This window comes from Arvicola amphibius, chromosome 2, assembly GCF_903992535.2.
Source record: "Arvicola amphibius chromosome 2, mArvAmp1.2, whole genome shotgun sequence".
Classification (NCBI taxonomy): Eukaryota; Metazoa; Chordata; class Mammalia; order Rodentia; family Cricetidae; genus Arvicola; species Arvicola amphibius.
Window position 1 is genome coordinate 166,250,079 of NC_052048.2, and position 20,653 is coordinate 166,270,731.

Consider the following 20,653-nt stretch of genomic DNA (forward strand, 5'->3'; position numbering starts at 1 on the left):
TAAATATCATGACCTATCAGGAGGTTTCTACTTGTACTTTGAAAGCACTTGATCTAAATTTGCTGCCAGCCATCCAATTATAAAAAGCACACATTGAATTTGACAAAACAAAGCAGCATGGATCAGTTACTCCAGGGCACCTCAGTGTTTCTTCAATTTGATTCTGTTTTCTCAGCTTTTGCCTTTGATTATGTTGTCTTACTCCCAAGATTAATACCTTTTAATGAAAACATTTGTGAGTATCAAATACTACCTGACATGCAGAATTTAAGTCCAGTTCAACATAATCACTGTGTTCAAGTCTAGGCCCACTTCCTGGTCTCCTTCCTTCAGCTCTTTGACCTTTGCTCCGGTTCTCTCAGACCACTGCATGTTTTTATGTGTGTGAAATTGGCACTGGATACCCCTAAGACTGCATGATGGAGAGAAAACCCCCAAAGAACACTGACACTGTGGAACTCTAGTTAATTTCTAATGAAGTTCGAAATTTTTACTTCACCCAACATGCTACAACTGTCACAACATTGTCCCCATCATTTGCAGATATTTTTGTAAAGTTTAAGACAGTATCTATGTATGTGTGTGTAATGTAAATACCCATTCTGACCTCTCAGAGGGCTTTAAATACCCTTAGATGAGTAAGTGATGCTGCGTTTGAAAATTGTATTTTTTTGATAGTTGGATTTCTCTGTTTGCTTTTATTCCAGCCAAATATCTAATACTGTATTGTAAGGGTAAGCTAGTATGTGGATAGCAAGTGAAACGGCAGCATGCAGGATAAGTTTGTGAATAGTGAATAATAAGTTTGTGACTAGGTAGAGCGCAAGCAAACCTGTGGTATAAATAAGCAAACAAGTGTAGCTACAGATAGGAAAATACGGCAAAATGATTTCACTAATTCAAAATTTTATTTGGTGTCAAAGTATCTTAACTATGAATTGGTTAAGTAATTTCACCATTAACTTTAGAAGACACACTTCTAGAAAATATTAGTTTTTTTTATCAGTGTGCTATCAGAAGTATATTGAAGAAGTTAACTCCAAACTGATTTTTGACATCTTTATGCAGATAACTTCTATATCCACTTCGGTACAAAAGTTTTGTAAGAAAGATAACACCTTTATTGCATTATAATTTCATATGTTACAAGTCATAATGCAAACTCAGAAGCATAAATATATCTACATGATGCAACCAGATGGCAATGTCATCACTAAAAGATCCAAAATGTAAAACTAGAATTTTAACAGGCAAAATACTTCATATGGCTTTTAATGGAAAATAACTGTTTAGAAATGTTTTGTTATTGCCCCGTTTGAGTCATTCCCCATCAGGTGAACATAACATTACCATCTCCATCTAAACTGGTACATTTTTATCCAATCCAACCTTGTACATGGGTATGCAACTTCTATAAATATACACATATATACATATGTACAGAAAGCAATATAATACAGTACACAGACATTTCTGTTTTAATACCCCTGAACATCTTGATTAAAACTAAAGCAATATTTCTATTATAAAACTACTTGGAGAGTTGCCCTAACGTCATGGGACTGAAGTTTAGTCCTACAGAATTAACAGAAAAATGTTAGGTTTATAAATACATTCTTTACAAAAAATTGAATAGTGGTCCCGCACTCATCTTTTATATTATAGGAAAATGTTTTTATTCGTTGGAAGGTATTTACATTTTCTTGTCCTTGGTTTCTGCATGAAATATACAAAAGAAATTAAGGTGATCATGTTGTTGTAGGCAGGCCTATTTGTTAGGTTTTTCGACTTGTTCGTGTTTGTCTAGGTTCCAATTCTCTTCTTTGGAGTTATTATTGATTTCTTGTTGCCTTGTATTACTGCTGCTGCTGCTTCTCTTGGTGTTCTGGGAACACTGGGTGGCTTTACTTCTAGGAACAGGAAGAAAAGATTTGGCTCTTGAGACACCCAACTCAGTCTTTGATTTACTGTTGCTGCATTCAGTGGTTTGATGGCTGCTGGGAGGACTGGCTTCCTACAAGAGAGGAGAAACCGACAGGTTTATTAGCATTGCCCCTTCTCTCCCCTCTGTGTCTACGCAAACTTGCAGGAGTTTCTCCCTGTATGGAGAGAAGCTGCCAACTGACTAGTGTAGACTTTCTACTTGATTTTCACGAGACTTGCTACCTAGCACTGCTGCACTCTTAAATGCAGCCATCACGGAGACACGCGATAAAGAATCTAAGTATCCACATCAATAGGAATTGCTTAGGACTTTAGGCCTGAGAACGTCAAACTGGACAAGCTCAATTGTTACAGTCTGTCTTATTATATTGCCCCACGCGCTGAAGGCTTGATTCCCCGCTGGTGGAGCCAATCACTGAGCATCACTGGATCACAAGCATTCTGACGTAATCAGTTCATTAGGTTTGTAATTTGATGAAATTCTTAGGAAGCGATGTGAACTGTAGGTGGAACCTCACTGGAGGAAGTAGGTAGTTGGATGAACGTGTGTCTTTAAGGCATATGTCTTTAATTTTTTATTTACATGTATATATGCGTATCAGTGTACCACAGCGTGTGGGTGCGGTCAGTGGACAACTTGCAGGAGTCATTTTTCTCCTTCTACCATGCAGGCTCTAGGCACATGGGGGCTCTGTCTCTTTCTGGCTTTCTTGACTATCGTGAACTATAAACACTGAAATCATGAGCCAAAATATATCTTTCATCCTTTTCAATAATTTCTCTTTAACTATCCATCATAGGAAAAAAAAAAGCTAACACATCAACAAAGCACTTTGTAGGTGCACCTACATATTTTGTTACCTTGGCTAAGTCACATTTTCATATTTAATAAAATAAGATTTAGGCCTTTACTAGAAGGTAAATTGTCCTAGTTGTACGGCACACCACAAAGAACCTAAAAAACCAGCCTGCTCTACTGGAGTACACATTTTTATTAAAATAAGGCTCCTGCTTAGCAATTCAGAGACCAGGTGGCTCAAAATCGTCTGTGCACGGTCATATTTGGCTCTAATTTGTTAGCGCTGCAGAGCCACTATAATCACCTGGCCAGTATTTCCCACTCTCCCAGACTGTGGGGGCAAGAGAGCCGAGAGTGTCTGTACGGTCAGAACAAGGAAGTTGGAAATTCCCCAGCGCTTCCCCACTTTCACTGCAGGTCCTTTGGCCTGCACTGCGTGAACTTGTGCAGAGCTCCGAGACAGCGGACGGCAACCAGACAGCAGTGTGGTCACTGAGCCGCTTAAACCTAGAATTGGACAAGTCAAATTGAGATGACTTGGAGTGGAAAGCAAGAGTCTGCCTTAACCTGGCCGTGGCACACTCCAGAAAGGCTGAAGTCAGGGCTTCTTGATACTGGCCAAAATGCTGGAATCAGCTGGGCGGCGCTGACAGGTTTAATTGAACTTGGGTGGGGCATGGGTACTCGGCTTTAAAACATCTCCCACGTGTGTAAAGGGCAGTGAAAGTTAAAAACTTACCTCGGCTCTTCAAGATCCTCTCTCTGCACTGAGCTACAATGGGGGCACTGAGCTGAGCCTTCTGCAGTCACACAGTAGTTGGTGGTCTTTCCCCTACTACCCACTCTGCCTGCATTGCCACTGTTTAACTAGCTCTCACCTTCAGCTGTGGATTATGCTGAAGGATGGCATTTCAACCCTCCAAATCAATATAACTAACCTTGCTCCTTGACCTGCATTTTTAGTTTAATCTTTCTAAGGCATGTTACAGGTTGGTCCTGTTTTTTCACCGGAACAGGAGTCAGTCAACACTTGTTTCTTATATCTGCTTTTCTCTCTTAATGTAATGTTGCCTGCAAAAATCAATAAATAACTATGATATCATGGCAGTGTTGGTGGAGAAAAAGATGTGTGTGTGTGTGTGTGTGTGTGTGTGTGTGTGTTAAGGTCCCAAATTCCTAGGCAGGTCACTAAAGGCCCTTTCCTAAGTCCATCTGAAACCTCCTTTGCTTTCCATTTTTGCTCTATCAAAGTCCTAGTGAGTCCCCCATATGACCACTGAACCACCTTGAAATCCCTGAAGTGAAATCTCCTGGTGCCAGAACTGCCGAGCCAGCTAATCCAAACGCGAAGGCAGCTCAAGGAAGGCTGACAAACCTTTGTCTGGAGCTTTCAACACTTTGCTAATGAATGAAAAGCAGTGAGGTGCAATATGAGGTCTAAAGCACACGGATCTGTAGGCAAAAGAAGGCCAGGCTGTACGTGGCCTGGAAGAGAAAGACCTTTCTTTCAGACTAATTTGCTCTTTAGGGAATCATTTAATATTTACATTCTGTTGGTTTAGGACCAATGACCTGCAAGCAAGCCTGGGAAGAGGGCTGAGCTACCCATGTGCCAATCTGTGTTCTCTTGTGGCTCACAACATGCTAACGGTGCAGTAGATTGAAAGACAACTACCATCTTCTTAGCATGGTTGGTTTACTTTAAAAAACTGTTAACGCTGACAAGTTGTGAGACATGAGAATTTCTATTATTGTTTGAGTATGAGGCATTTTTCCATAACCTTATGAACAGAATGCTTGGTTCTGTACTGTTTGGGGGAGGTTCTAGGAGCTTTAAGATGTAGGGTTTAGGTAGCAAAAATTAGGTCACTAAGGGTATGACTTAGAGCTTGTCTTTGGCAACCTTCTGTCTCACTCTTTCCTTCCCATTTACAAGGAAGTAAATAGTTCTCAGCCACACACTCCCCCAGCCACGGTGTTCTGCTTAAGTGCGTGGGCCAAGTGACCTTGATCTAAAACCCCTTTAGTCATGAGACAAATATTTCCTCCTTTCCATTGTTCTTTCCGGTTAGGGATTTGGTCAGAGTGACATGAAAGAGAACTTAGGGAGCCTGGCTTGTTGGGTATTGGTTGGCGAGAATCGTGTGCTGAGACACGACTCTAAAGTCACAGCAAAGACACCAGAACTTAATGTCATGTGGTTTAATCACTGCCCCAGTCAGGTACACTAGTTACTCTTCTGGTTGCTGTGATAAATTCCAGGCAAATGATGGGAGGAAAAGTTCCTGTGGCTCAGAGTTGAAGAGACGTGGAGTCAGGAAGTAGAGGTGAATGTGGTTCGGTGCTCACTCTCTCTATTTCAGTCAGGCCACAAACCCCCTTTAGACCATGGGGGCGGGGTCATTGTCGTTTCTTCTTCTTCTTCTTCTTCTTCTTCTTCTTCTTCTTCTTCTTCTTCTTCTTCTTCTTCTTCTTCTCCTTCTCCTTCTCCTTCTCCTTCTCCTTCTTCTTCTTCTTCTTCTTCCTCCCTCTCTCTCTCTCTCTCTCTCTCTCTTAGTTAAACCTTCCTAGAAACACCCTCACAGACAAGACAGAGGAATGTTTCCATGTTGATGCTAGACTCAGTGAAGCTGAGAAGATTATAAGTTGGGGACTGGCTTTATGTGATAATTTGAACGAAGATACTACATATGGTACTTAGTGGTACACCACTGTCTAGCATGGGGGAGGGCCTGGAATGCCTCCCTGGCATAACAGAAGGAGGGGAACATGTTAAAGCAGTAATGAAGATAGCACCTGCCCTAACTCAGAACGAAGACTGTGCTCTCACCAGTTTTTGCTAAATTATCTCTGCTAAGGCACTGGCTTGATGCCAAGGCCCACAGCAGGGGAGGCGACAATGTGCATTATTTTGAAGTCTGTCCTTTGGACTGAATCATGAGGACAAACAGGATGGCTATACAAATTACTAAAGTCTTCCATAACAGCTAATGTTTGGGGTGTCTGTTTCTGGAAGTATGAGGAGGGAGCTGAGTATACAGAGGCTCACTTGGGCTTAGTGTGGGTCACAGAAATTCAAAGTATGAGTATGCAAAGCAGAAAATATGCCTGCAGACAGGAAAGGAAAGATTCCCAACACCCTGGCAGCCAAGCATAGGTGTTAAGGTTGTCTTTCCCAATGGTCTTCAAGTAGGAGCCTTAATGATTGTTTAATCCTTCTTGGCCTAAAACTCCCAAGTTCTCCGTTTAACCCCCTAACAAAAACTCTAATTTATTTTACTAAAGTTGTTTTTAATATTTAATGAAGTATTTTAAAATCAGAGCAAGCCATTCATTCAATACTAAGCATTTTCTGCACAGTAAGAAGACATGATGATGTCTCTAGATGTTAAAGACAGGAAGAGGGGGAAACTGTGGGGAGATGCGTTGCCTCCAGTACACAGGACTGGGTCCAGGGTTAGCAGGTAGGAGGAAGAGGGTAAGAACATCAGGGAGAGGAATACGATTCATATACAGAAAAGTTAGATGAAGGTATATTAGCCTCTCTAAAAGTATATTTGGGGATAAAGAAAGGGTGTAGAAAGTAAAGGCAGATGACAGCTACATTCAGAACACTGCATATTATGCCTGGCTACCCAAGAGAACATGGGGTCCTATCTGTACCTCAGTTTAATCCCACCAGAACATTTAGAGGGCAGAGTTCAGGAAGTAAAGATTTACCAGAACCTTCAAGCAGATGTCATCCTGCCACCAAAGGAAAGGTCAGTCTGCATTTACATCATCTAGGTAAGAGGATAGCGTTTACTGCCGTTGTCACTTCTATTGATGATTTATGTGTTCTGCTGTTCTGATTAAGGAACAGCTACCAGCTACAGTCCCTCGCTGTCAGCGCAGAAACGGTTACGCTGGGGCAAGAGGAGACAGTTCTTGATGGAGTATGCCTTCTGGCCATGAAGGAGAAAGTAATTTCAGTTAATCCCCAGCTCTCTCGCCTCTCAAAGGAGGTATTTCCTGATAAGAGGAGAAACTGGGCATGGAACCAAGAAATGTTAGGTGAGTTGTAAATATGATAGAACAGGAAGGACTCTGCCAGCTTCCAGACAGCTGTGGTACTCTGCCCTCTGCTGGCAGCTCCTAAGAAAAGCATCTCCTGGATAGACAGAGCCCCTCCAACACTCTTCACTACAAAAACAGAGACGGGGAGATGCAGCTATCCTAAAATCCGCAGCCAAGTGCACATTTAAAGCACCATGTTGTTCCTAAGAGGCCAGGCAGGATAAAGGACACCTTTGTCTCTAAGGCTCCCTTCTAAAACTAGCTGTGGCTAATATCATTTTCAGTACTTTAACAGCTTATTGCAAACAGTCCAGTATTACTGTATAATAGAAAAATAAGGTTTCACTATCAAACATTTAATCAGAAAGCAACGTTCTCTAACAATTTTTTTTTTTTTTTTTTTTTTTTTTTAGCGCAGGAGTTTGAGCCTGAAGAGTGGGATGAGCTAGGAAAGCACTCCTTCATTGACTGTAACCCCAGGGAAAATTGCTCATTATCCTATTTCCCAAGATCCTCATGGGCCCGGCCTCTATGCTGTATAAGGAATCCTAAGGAATGGGTCTAGGGGATCAAACAAAGCTCAGAGAAGCTACCACAGACAGACAGTAAATTGAGGATTTAAAGATGGCCGAAGGACAACTTATGAACAAAATACTTTCAAATCCAAATGCCCAGTAACGACACAAGGACTGTGCCATACAGCTAACCTCCTCCTGGTGGAAGGGGAGGTCTTATAGCACGGTATGTATTTTATTAGAGACTTCAACTCCCTTCACTCCTTTCAATACAGACACCACTAGCCAGAACTGGAATCTAATGAAGCAATGGGGGCAGAAGAAGCCGTGAATCCAGGACTGCAAGATAACCAGTTAAACATTAGTTATTTAATAGTTACGCCACGCAGACTTTATAATCCTGCTCTCTGTACTCCACCTGTCCACACATACACAGGTCTTTGGAAGCCACTGTGTTAGTAGATGTGAACAGAATGGAAATGGCGATTGGACAGGGCCTTGCTGAACAAACCACATGGTACTAAGCACTTCCAGGTCCTCTGAATCCTCACAGAGTGATGGATGGGCAGGACTGCATCCATCGATCCATCGTCCAGTTCTCCTGAAGACCAAGCTGCACTGTTTCCTGAACAGCATGGGTTAAGAGAATCTATATGAAGCTCGGCTCTTCTATTTGCCTTTCTGACCTGACTCTGAAAGACTGCCTCTCACTAAAACGCAAAGGAAATGAGAAATTTTTCAAGTGTCTATGATCTTCAGTTTATCGTTCCGCCCTTGCTATATTTACCTTGAGATTTGCCAAATGCAAGAAATCTTATGCCATGTGTCAAACAAAAAAGAAAACAAAGGAAGACCTTTAAAAAACCAAAACTTTGAAATATCAAATGGAAAAAACCACTTAGGTCAGCATATTATCCAAACATTATAAAATCTTAATCGATCCATGTACACTTTTTTCTCTCCTGGGCTGAGCTGAGAAGTCATTTCCACAATGAGCCCTTTCCGCTCTCCTTTTTGGGCAGAGATGTCTTTACCTTCTGTGGCACTGGCACCCTCAGATTAACAGGAGCTGAAGACACAGGTTTGGTCCTTGAACTTTCAAACTCCCTGGAGTCAGCAATCTGCAAAACACACACCTTACTGAGTGAGGTCTCTACTGCCACACCTGCAGCGCAGCTTAGCGCCACCTAAGCCATGGAAGAGCTGTCCCCTAACCCCCCTAACCCTGAACACCTCTAGAGAAGATGCCCCCAGATGGCCCTGCTCAAAGGACAGATTTTAAAGACAGAGAATCTATTAAAAAACATCTCTTACATGAATAGAAAACTTTCTAGAAAAAATAGCCACTTGATAAGATAAAAAAAGGAGAAAAATTTAATATTTGAGTCGTTACCTCATTTTTCCAGTAGGCAAGAATTTCAGTTCATTTCCAGCAAGAACAAGAAAGGCAATAACTTCTACTTTTTCCTAGAGTTCATCTGTTTAACTAAAGTAGCTGAGTCTTTCACTGGAACCTGGGCATGTTGTGACTATCTTTGCTCCTTTCCAAGTAAACGTGTTTATGGAGGAGGCATGGTCAAATGCACTGCAGATATCAGAGTGCCAAAACAGGTTCAACTTGATGCTATTAGTGGTTTTTTTTTTTTTTTGACATTTCGGGTAAGTGGTTTCTATATCTGGTTCTCAAGTTTCATAGCTTAAAGACCATGACAATACATATTATACAGAGCTTTTGTTTTTCTTATTTGTAAAGAATGTTGTTGTAACTCTGTCTATAACCTAAATCTTCCATGAAGCTTGTCTCTTTCTGATAGCCTATGTACCAAAATTGGCAATAATAATGTCTGAGAAATTTAAATTTAGGCTTTTACACAAAGCTACTTATGCATACAGACAGTGAGTTCAAGGGTAGCCTGAGCTAACATAGCCAGAGAGAATCTGTATCAAAAAATAAGGGCAGGGACATGGCTTAGTGGTAGGACAATGGTCAAGTATGCAAAACCCTGGGTTTCACAGCCCATATCAAATACAAACCCTCTCCAAATCAAAAGACCAGTCATATATATATGTATATATATATATACATATACATATATATGTATATATATGTGTGTGTTTTATAATTATGCATAATATATAGTATTATATACATATGGTGGCTTGATTTGTGCTTATAAAATTAACATGCAATTATTAAGTCCAGGTGTTCTGAGGAGAACAATGAAACCCCTACCATCCAACGCCTTGGGGAAAATGGATTTTCTGAGCAAAAGAAAGGTTGACTTGATTTTCATCATCATCAATGATATATGACACGACATTTCTTTAATGGGATGAGCTCAGAATGTGGCTCCCAGATCCTGTCACAAAGGTGAGTCTCCAGGGTGGAGTCAACGTCCTTGCCCCTGGGGACCACTTACCTTGCTTATATCAGACTCAGATTTGCTGGAGCACATACTCTGGAGTTCTTTGACAAGATCGGCTTCATCATCGGAACCCAAAGAGAGTCTGTGGTCCAAAGTCAATGTCAGTGAGAGATCATCCTCTAAGGGCCTATTACAAAGATCAGAGGAGAGTTTTTCCAAAACAAGAATCAATCAGTTATCAAATATGGAAATCTAGACACTATACCCTCTAAACTTCCCTTGAGGTGGAGAAAAGTTCTCAGCATCCTTCCAAGTATCTCATAAATGTCATCCAGACTGACAACAACCCCATACCAAGAGGCAAGATGTCACTAACATCCAGTCAAGTAATGTGGTAGAGTAACATTTGTTTTTCATAAAGACAGCTACACAGGTATAAACTATTCCAATCTCCTTTCCTTCTCCCCAGTCAGCCAAAAGGAAGCTGTACCCCTAAAGGTTCACCAACATGACTGCCCAGATGTGAGCTGAACAAGGATGACACCAACAGACATGCCACAGGAGACAGGGAAAAGCCTATCCTGCACTCAGAACCGCGGGCACATAACGAATGCGGAGAGTGGGAGAAACAGTCCTCCCCCGGGAAGACCCTACCATTGGTTATCCAACACAGCACGTCAGCCCTGAAAACACACATACGAGTAACGCTATACACACTGAGCAAGTTATAGTTAGGAACATTAAAAAAGAGAGGTTGTAAATTTGAAGGTGAGTGGGTTAGTGGTATATGGGAGGGTCCTGAGCAGTGGTTCTCAACCGTCCTAATGCTGCAACTCTTTCATACAGTTCCTCATGTTGTGCTGATCCCCAACCATAACATTATTTCATTGCTACTTCATAACTGTAATTTTGCTGTTATGAATCATAATGTAATATCTGATATGTAGGATATCTGATAGGCAACTTGTAAAGTGATCATGACCCACAAGTTGAGAACCACTGGTTTGGAGGGAAGGAAGGATGGGAAGGGAGAAATGGGTAATTTTATTAATCTCAAAATTGTAAAATGCTTAAAAGAAAGCAGGGCTTTATTGGGGGGGGGACACACATGTCAGTGTGATACGCTGGCATAAATATTCATTTCAAACTTGAATCTGCTGTGCACTAGCACTATAGCCAAGTCCGCCCAGATTATTTTCCCCTTAGCAGCTCAGGCCCTGAGTTCTCTTTGAAAAAGAATCCTTGGAGCTACTCAGTTTCCTTTTCCTCTCCTCTGTGGCGAGGGATCAGCGGGGTACAAACTATCCAAATATTTCCATCTTATGACTAACTAAATCTTTATAGTTCAAAATATGTGTAGTTGAAATAATCAACGGTACCATCAAGGCACTATAGCGGAAACGATCACTATAAATATAGTTCTGACAGGCATACAAGTCACGCTGTTTATACACATCTAGCTTTAAAAAGTCATCCACAGATGCCGAAATTGCACAAATATAAGATGCGGGTAGAGATTTGATAAATGCTTGAGTTTGACTTTTAAAAGTGAAATTATTTCTCTAGCTCTATTCACCAAACGAAAACCAAAATGGGCTTTAAATTAAGCTTCTGGAACTTAACACAAGACTTCATTTAAAGGTTTTATTAATGCATTGCCTTTAGTTAATGATATCTATTACTCTAAAATCATACTAATGGTATAACAGCTGCATATAATGGTATAATGCATACTAATGGTATAATGTAATGTTATATTGGTATGTGGGTAACTTTAAAATAATTTAAAGTTAATTATTAAACTCAAGTTTTCTTTGATGCAAGTGAAACTTGAAAGGGAACTTACTGTTGCTTTGACAGAGAGGTGTTCCTGTTAGAGTTCAGATGTGGTATAGTCTTGTTTCTCAGACCTGTGAAACACAGCCATTTTCAATAAATTGGGGTCATTATCCCTGTGGGTGCATTCAGAACTCAGTGTTTTCAAAAACAGGTTCTAACTCTGCAGCCCAGGGCATGGGTTAGCATCCACCTTGTGTGGAAATATTCTCAGAACAGTGATGCTGGTGTAATTTTCAACACAGGAGTGGTTGGGAGGTCGGGGGAAAATTGGTTTCCTTATGGAAATTTATGCTGAGGTCAATAAAATTCAAACAACCCAAAGCTCAATTTAGGAAACCTGACATTTGCCTTTACCCATGACTCCCCTACTCTGTAGTTGGCCTGTTGATTTATTTAGGGTTTTGTTCCCAAAGTAGCAAAAGAGGAGCTCAGTCCCTGCTATTTCATGATACTAATCTAGAACCACATGCAGATTTGGATGTACTACCGCATGTGACAGCAGCGATGCACCTGGAAGAATTTAGTTTTCAGTAACTCTGCATTATTCAGAAATTAGGAATAGTATATAAAGAGCCATGCAAATCAAACATTTTTCAATCTGCAAATCATAGTCCACTCAAGCAAACAAAGAGTTTCAGGCTGCATGCATTCTTGCATGAGAACTCTAACTGGCATCAGGCATACACTGGGCTAAACTTGTCGTGATGAGCAGTATTTCCTACGAGACGATGATCAGAACCGTGGGAGAAACACTGCAAAGCCCTTTACTCTAACTCTTCTAACACACTAAAACGCTTAGCTACTTCTGAGTGAAGCTGAAAATTATGTGAATGTTGCTGGCCAAAATTTTCTATAAAGTGGTATCACACTGGATTGTAACTTAGTGGTATAGTGCTAGTGTAGCAGGCTCTGAGCCCTGGGTTTGAACGCACAGTAGCAAGGAAAACAGTTTTTGAAAAATAAACTGAACTGAAAATAGTTTCATCAAAAGCAGGTCCCCAAAGGTCACTGCACTGTTCTTTACTTATCCTGCTCTCTGAGTGGTGGCAGTTAACAGTGGTGCAGCCCTTGTCACTGCCTAAGGACCATGGAGGGCACTGTTGCATGTTAGCCTGTGATCCAACATCCCTGACCTTGATGGGCGGTCTAGAAAGACACGGGAGCTTCACTACATCTCATGGACTTCCAGAATAAACTGGGAGGTTCTTTTTCCTTTCAGTCATGAGCCACTTGCACATGGTGGGCAAGAACTATGCACAAAATCAACTCAAGCACTGTAATCATCCAGTGCAATTACTTGAGAAAATTTATCATTATAAAAATAAAATAGACTAAGTGCTTACCGATGAGTTATATACTTTACAAAATTTGTTTGGTAAAACGTAGAATTCTAGAAACTTCTATGCTGACATCAATGTAAATACAATGCTGAAGCACTGTTTATTAATCTTTTACAGAATTTCTTATGTTGAAGTATATCATATTTGATACCACATAATTTGATGAAATTATATGATTTATATTTAAATTAACTTTTGTTTGAGACAGGGTCTTACTAGCTAGCTTGCTGACTCTGGAGCTCACTATGTAAACCAGGCTGGACTCAGCGTCACAGAGCTGCTGGGCTCTGCCCCTGCAGTGTTGGAATTAAAGACACATGCCACCACGCAAGGTTTAATTGATGGCTCAACTGCAGAGTTGAGTTTTCTAAGTCACTTATTTCCATAGTGTTGCTTCCTTATTTCTTGTATTGATTCTGGTTGTCAATGCTACAGCATACGGTGACAAAGCTTATGGTTCAGGTCATTATTTACTCTAAGCTATTAGTTTCTTTGAAAGTCCCTGAGTTGTTTCTGGCTGTCCATCCTGCTCCATACCTAAAATTGCACTTGACCCTGTACACAGCACCATGCCAAAAAAAAAAAATACTTGAAATGATTCATTCATAAATGCCTTACATTTATATTACATTACATCAAATATACTTATATGTATAAGTATATTTTAAAGTAAGTTCAACTAAGCAAGGACACATATGTAAAGGAGCCAAATATAGTAAAGCTGATAAATTCGACTTTAAATGGAGATCAAGAAAACAAATTAACTTTTAAAGTACCAATGAACAAGTTAAAGATGAACTTTCTATTTCTAGTAAGAAAGTGGTGTCTCTCAGATAGGAGGCTCCCAGTTATGCTTGGAAAACTATTACTCAGTTCATTCCATTAAAGTACGAACTGAACAACTCAAGGCTTTGACAAAATTCAGTGTTAAGAATGAAAGCCCTCTTGCACTTGGAAACTGGGTCATGCTCGCCTCCCACCCCCTACCTTCTTGCTTCCGGTCTGGCTTGTTCCACGTGGGCGAGGAAAAATGCGCAGGCTTCTTGCGAGGACTGGTGTTCACCTTTCTCCAGGCACCACTATCTCCTTTCTTCTTCCTGTAACTTGAAACGATGGACAAAGGGAAACTTCCCCCTCTGAAGTCCGCTAGATGCTGGTCTAGCTCTGGAACGACACAAACCACATTTTTTTTTTCCTAAGAAGAAGGGGAGATAACACCGTTTCATAACTTGAAATACACGAGCAGTTCTTAAATCACAGGCTCGTTAACAGTAACCAAGCTGGAGTTGTCTGGATCAGCACAAACTGTACTTGGAGGACTAGAATTCAAACACGTGCCAGTAATTAGAAACAGAAAGGGTTCTGGTACAATGCTATGAGCAGTACATTCATTTCCCTAGTTACAAGGAGACAAAAGAATACTTCATCCGAACAAATTCCAAACAGTGAGAGGGAGAATGTAAACTTCCTCTCTTTCCTGCACAGCCCTCCATACCTGCCCTGGGGAGAGGACAGCCATGCAGAACGGCTTTATTAAGCAGGATGCTGAGAGCAGCCTTCACCACAGCCTGCTGTCCTTGGCTAGGGTGCTTCTTAGAAGCTGTCTGCCCAGCGCCAGGTTGTCTGTTCACAGAGGCTCTTGACAATATTGCTTCTTGAACTCTGGGAGCAATGACGGCATTCCACAGCTTCGACATCCACCTTGTAAGAGAGGAAGAAGGAGCCGCTGAGGAACCACACGCAAGTTCACAAAAGAGACAGGCCTGAAAATTTTCCTTGAGGAAATTGCCTGGCATGTTGTTCTGGGTTGACTTCCTTTGGGGGGACTAGTGGCATAATAAATAAAATTATCCAATACCAAAGAAATAAAATTATCCAATACCAAACAGTTTGAATTTATCTCAAGAACAATTTATGTTAAATAAAACTGATTATTTACATGACTGCCTTAATCCTAGAATTAATAGTATCTACAGAATGACTCAGTGTATGATAAAACATATAAAAATGAAAGATATTGGAAAGCATCTCTCCAAAAATCATATTTCTATAAAACCTGTGTCTCAATGTCTTATATTTGTTTGACATGTTTCATTAATAAGACACACGTGTATTTTTTGTTGTTGTTGTTTTTCAAGACAGGGTTTCTCTGTAGTTTTGGAGCCTGTCCTGGAACTAGCTCTTGTAGACCAGACTAGCCTCAAACTCACAGAGATCTGCCTGCCTCTGCCTCCCGAGTGCTGAGAACAAAGGTGTGTACCACCACTTCCCGGCTGACACACATGTATTTTAATATTTGAGTTGGAATGTATCAGTGACAAATTAAATGTCTCGGCTAACACAGGGGCTCCTCATTACACATGTATGCGTACATGACTCAGCCCTGCAGAGAACTGGGCTATCCAGCTGTAGCTTCTGGTATACTGCCTGTATTTTAGCCGTAAACCAAGGTTGCTGTGCCTGAATTTGGAACAATCAGTGCAAGTTACAATGTCAATGTTTTCACAGCGTTAAAAGTTCAAGTGCTGGAGAACTTGCCCAGCATTATATGAAGATTGAGTTTGATACCTAGTAACAGAAAATGAACAACAACAACAACAACAAAAGTTAATATAACTTTTAGGATGTAGAAACAAAACAATGTCTCCAAGGATAGAAACATTTTCAAAGCTATCAGATATTGGCTTAAAATTTCAGGTATTCTTTTTTTTTTTTTTTTTTTTTGGTTTTTCGAGACAGGGTTTCTCTGTGGCTTTGGAGCCTGTCCTGGAACTAGCTCTTGTAGACCAGGCTGGTCTCGAACTCACAGAGATCCGCCTGCCTCTGCCTCCCGAGTGCTGGGATTAAAGGCGCTTAATAGCTATTAAAATACTGGTTTACTGTTGGAATCTGTTAATACTACTTAGTTATAGATAATTTAAGAAAAATAATAAAACAACCGAGTTTTCTTAAACTCTTAGGTCACAATATCATCAAGTGAAGGCAGGACAGGAGACAAAGCAGGAAATAGAGAGAGATGCTGTTTACTTGCTTGCCCACTGGCTCCTGCTTAGTTACCTTCCCTCTGAAGACTCATTTTATTTTTATCTATATGGATGTTCTCCTTGCATTTGTATCCGTGTGCCATGTGTGTACCATGGGCACATGGAAACCAGATGGGTCCCCGAGAATCAGAGTTACTGATGGTTGTGAGCTGTCATGTGGGTGCTGGGAATCAAACCCAGGTCTGGAAGAATAGTCAGTGCTCTTAACTGCTGAGCTATCTCTCCAACCCTGTTAGCTAGTTTTCTTACACTGTACAAGAACACCTGCCTAGGAATGGCAACACCCATAGAGGGCTGGGCCCTCCTGCATGTGCCAATAATTAAGATAATCCCCCCAAACTAGCCCATGGGCCCACCTAATCTTGGCATTTCTTCAACCGAGGATTCCTCAGATGACTCTAGGCTGTGCCAAGTTGACAATTAAAGCTGACAAGCACACTGACTCTATACTTTGTAGGTAGATAAGAACACTGGCACTTACTTCACTGTTGCTTGGGCATGCCCTGGGACTACTGGGCAAGACAGGAAATACTTTGGTCCAAGAAGTGCTTCCGGTGTACCCAAGCGGGCCAGGCAAGAGTTGAGCTGCCTCCAGACGGACAGAGCCCAGTACACGATCTTACACACAGGGTCACAGGGTGAGGGCGGCTGACCTCTGAACTAGGGACGGGTGGAAAACAAAAATTAAAAACACAAACTATAAAATCTCCATCTTGCTGAATCTGACTGTATCTCTGCCTGAGGTAGATGGAGGTATATGTAAATACAAATGTCCACTGGGTACCACTGAATCTGACTGTATCTCTGCCTGAGGTAGATGGAGGTATATGTAAATACAAATGTCCACTGGGTACCACTGAATCTGACTGTATCTCTGCCTGAGGTAGATGGAGGTATATGTAAATACAAATGTCCACTGGGTACCACGTTCACCCTAGATATGTGCACATGTCAGTGTCATACGTGTTTCACAGCATTTTCCACCACACGACTAAGCTGGGCATCGTGGCCCCATTTTACATATCAGGGGAATGAGGCACAAAGAGAACCTTACCCAAGGTTACAAAGTTAAGAAGGGCAAAGCCAAGGCTAGAGCTCATTCACAATTTTATGTTAAGATATAACTGAAAAATAATTCTATTTAGAACATAACATGATGTTTTGAATATGTATGCATGGTGAAATGATTAGTTCACACTGCTAAGCATATGCACCATCTCATATACATGAAATACTTTTAAAGGTAAATACATTTATGATCTACTTTTAGCAACTTTCAAGAATATATTAACTATACACATTTATTTCTAAAGCAAGAAAAATGATATTAGGACACAATATTTAGTAGAAATAATAAAGGGGTATATCATATTTTAAAAGATGCTGAGCTGGCAAGATGGCTCAGTGGTTAAGAGCACTGGCTTCTCTCACAGAGGACCTGGGTTTCATTCCCAGTACCCACATGGCCACTCACAACTGTCTGTAATTCCAGTCTCAGGGGAGCCCTCTCTGAGCCTCCTGAGGCACTGCATGAATGTGGTGCACTGACATACATGCAGCCCAAACACCTATACACCTAAAAGAAAAATCTCAAAAAATTGCTATTAACGTTACTGATAATCACTAAGATACAGGCGGTCCTCTTCCTCCTAAAGTTCAGCATTGTTGCTGACCTCTGCTCAAGCTATGCCCCCTGTGTTACATCATGAGAAAGCAAGGAGGGGCCAGATTTAACTGTATGGGGAGGAGGTGGGGGACCAGCAGCTAGCAAGTTAGCAAGTGGAGGTATCCCTTCATGGCCTCCTCAGGACTACATGCTACGGTGGGGGGAGGGCAGAGTCTCCACGGAAACACATTCTACCCCCACTCCCACAGGGAGGATGAGGGGATTTTGTTATTGTTGTTTTTTGTTTCTTAATGTCTATTCAATAAACTGCTGGTATGGGATTCCCATTTGTATGCTGTGAAGACCATTGGCTAATAAAGAAACTTTCCTGGGCCTGCATGGGAATAGAGGTAGGCAGAGAAAACTAAACCGAATGCTGGGAGAAAGAAGGGCAGAGCCAGGAAGAAACCATGTAGCCCCGGCAGAGACAGTCGCTGAAACTTTAGCTAGTAAGCCACAGCCACATGGCGATACACAGATTAATAGAGATGGGTTAAATTAATATGTAAGAGTTAGCCAATAAGAAGGTAGGGCTAATGGGCCAAGCAGTGATTTAAATAATATGGTTTTTGTGTGATTGTTTTGGGGCTGAGCAGCCTGAACCAAACAAGCGGCCTCCTCTTAATACAAAGTGCTTACTAAGATCCCTCTGTTATATACCCCCATCAAGAAGCATAATTTCCAGAAGGAGAATGAAATTTGCCTACTCCTAAAAGCTGAAGAAACAGGTGTGCACCTCTCTCTCCAAAGTATAGGTGCTGCTTGTAGAAAATGTCTCAGTTTGCAAAATGGCTGTTATGGGAACGGCGATTATCACTTGATAGTGCATTAATGGCTGCTGTTTCCTTCAGGAGTCTTTCTGACAAATCGGTCTTACAGCTATTATATGTTTTTAGTTCCTTGATGGATATTCATTTAGCATAAGCACAATTTTGTAGAGATGTTTAGAAACTTAGATGTCATAGTGGATTTACATCTGTATGCCTTCAGTTTATAAGCACTAATCATCACGTCTAAGGAAAATAAAGCATTGTAAAGTCAGGTTTCGTTGCTTTGGGTGCCAGGAACACAAGCCTCTGCACACAAATGTTACACTTTCCCACTGAACTACACCTCAGTGTACTTTGCATGCTTAGAAACTATAGAGGAGAACAAAAGCAAAGGTGTGTCCTGAGCTAATAGGGAGTCAGCAGTCAGCCGTCAGTTCCAAGGACCGAGAAGTATGAGGGAGGATAGCTAGCAACACACCACACTCCAAATACCTTCCCTCTATGGTTGCTGATACGTTTTACCATCTGTTAAATAAATTATCTGGGACAGGCTCATTAAGTCCAAGATCCCTTCCAGACTGCAATCTTTAAGTACGGATCCAAGCTTCGTGTATCATTATCCAAAAGAAGAATCGTCTAAGTATGGTGCAGTTAGGAAAACCTAAAAATGAGATGGAATTTAAGCTGATCTCTTACAGGATATAAAGAACACTTGTTAGCTGGGAGAGACTGAAATAGTACTCTATACGGAGCAGAGAAGTGGGAGGATGGTCGTTGGTATTGTCAAATAGAAGAATGGGTGAAGCACCTGGGTGATGTCAGCAAAGGGTTGTCATGCAGGCATGAAGACCTCAGTTCAATACCCACACCCACACGGAAAGTGTGGTGCTATGTGCTTATAATTTCAGCTCTGGGGAGCTGCGGCTAGACAGATTCCTGGGGCCTGCTGTCCAGCCAGCTTCATCTACTGGGAGGGCCCCAGGTCAGTAAAGGATGCAGGTCTGAATCTAAACATAAAGTGACCAACACCCACAGAATAGCAGCAAATCTGACCTCGGGCTTCCATGTGTGCACACGTACACATGCACACACACAAATGGGTAAAAAAGTGATGGCCTTCCACAAATGACCGTGCTACCTGTTATCAACTGAAGCTGGCTGCTTTGGTGCCAGCTCTCCTCTGCTGTATTGGACTTCAAGCCCCACCACAGTTCCTCCTTTGTTCAAGATTTGCTGCAACTGGGGATCTGTTGCCTGAAGCCCCGCCTCCCCAGTCTCAGCTAGGCTTAAAGCACAGATTAGCATATCCCAAAAGTGTTCCATGAGAGAGGCCTTCCTGCATACCAGCCCTAGAGCACCACCTCCTATGTTTCCACAGCCACCTGTTTGCTGGGATGGACATCTTAGTGCTGTGCCCACTTGGTCAGCACTGAGCCCTGGGTCTAACTTGGTAGTGGTCATCGGATTCATAGCTCCACCTTTCAGGAAGGGTGACATCTTAATCAGCTGACTTTAGTCCAGGGTGAAGTGCCAAGAGTCAGGGGTTATACTATGAGAGTCAGGTAAGTTCAGTTCATACACATGTGCTCAGGCATGCGGCACAGTGACTGTTGAAGGAGCTCTCCTGGTTCCCGCTTTATTGAGAAAGATCTGAGTTCAGATCACAGACCCTCACCAAGCTCCCTGACTGAAATGCAGGCTGCCACTTTGTGGTAGCGACTTGAGTCTTTGGTGTGTGGCTAAAATAGAACTTTATTATCTCTAAAAAGAATACAAGAATTGGGAAAGCATTTGAATTACTGGATTTGTGATCTTAATTTTCTGGTCTTTTCTATGCATTACTTGAGTATTTAGGAAGATTTATTTGCAAGATAGCAAAAGTTCTTAAAGTTTTAAAGGCCCACTAAATTATTTAAGAAAATTTAATTGTTATAAAACATCCCTTAAAGCAACTATGAAATCTTGCTATCTTTATACATACAAAGACAAGAGTTTAGGCATTTCAACCTAGAGCCATCTGTGTAGGTGAACTCTCATGCACTGAATATGTTTTAAAATATATCACTTGATATTAACATTTACAATACATTAAGTGATATATTTAAAAACTCGGGCTGGAGACATGGCTCAGTGGTTAAGAGCATTGCCTGCTCTTCCAAAGGTACTGAGTTCAGTTCCCAGCAACCACATGGTGGCTCACAACCATCTGTAATGAGGCCTGGTACCCTCTTCAGGCATGCACGTAGACAGAATATTGTAAAAATAATAAGTAAATAAATATTTTAAAAAAAACAAAAAAATAAAAATCTCTCTT

At 41.3% G+C, this 20,653-nt stretch overlaps 1 protein-coding gene across 1 annotated transcript in view; it reads right to left on the bottom strand.

Moving 5' to 3' along the window:
* Window positions 1-1,652: 1,652 nt before the first annotated feature.
* Cttnbp2 (cortactin binding protein 2) overlaps window positions 1,653-20,653 on the bottom strand; it is a 147,437-nt gene continuing 128,436 nt past the window's right edge. The window contains exons 17-23 of the mRNA XM_038320642.1: window positions 16,385-16,563; window positions 14,355-14,560; window positions 13,847-14,023; window positions 11,527-11,590; window positions 9,735-9,867; window positions 8,349-8,435; window positions 1,653-2,014 (exon numbers count right to left, since the gene is read on the bottom strand). Coding sequence (XP_038176570.1) covers window positions 1,769-2,014; window positions 8,349-8,435; window positions 9,735-9,867; window positions 11,527-11,590; window positions 13,847-14,023; window positions 14,355-14,560; window positions 16,385-16,563 — 1,092 coding nt within the window. The 3' untranslated portion in view covers window positions 1,653-1,768. The remainder of the gene's footprint in view (window positions 2,015-8,348; window positions 8,436-9,734; window positions 9,868-11,526; window positions 11,591-13,846; window positions 14,024-14,354; window positions 14,561-16,384; window positions 16,564-20,653) is intronic.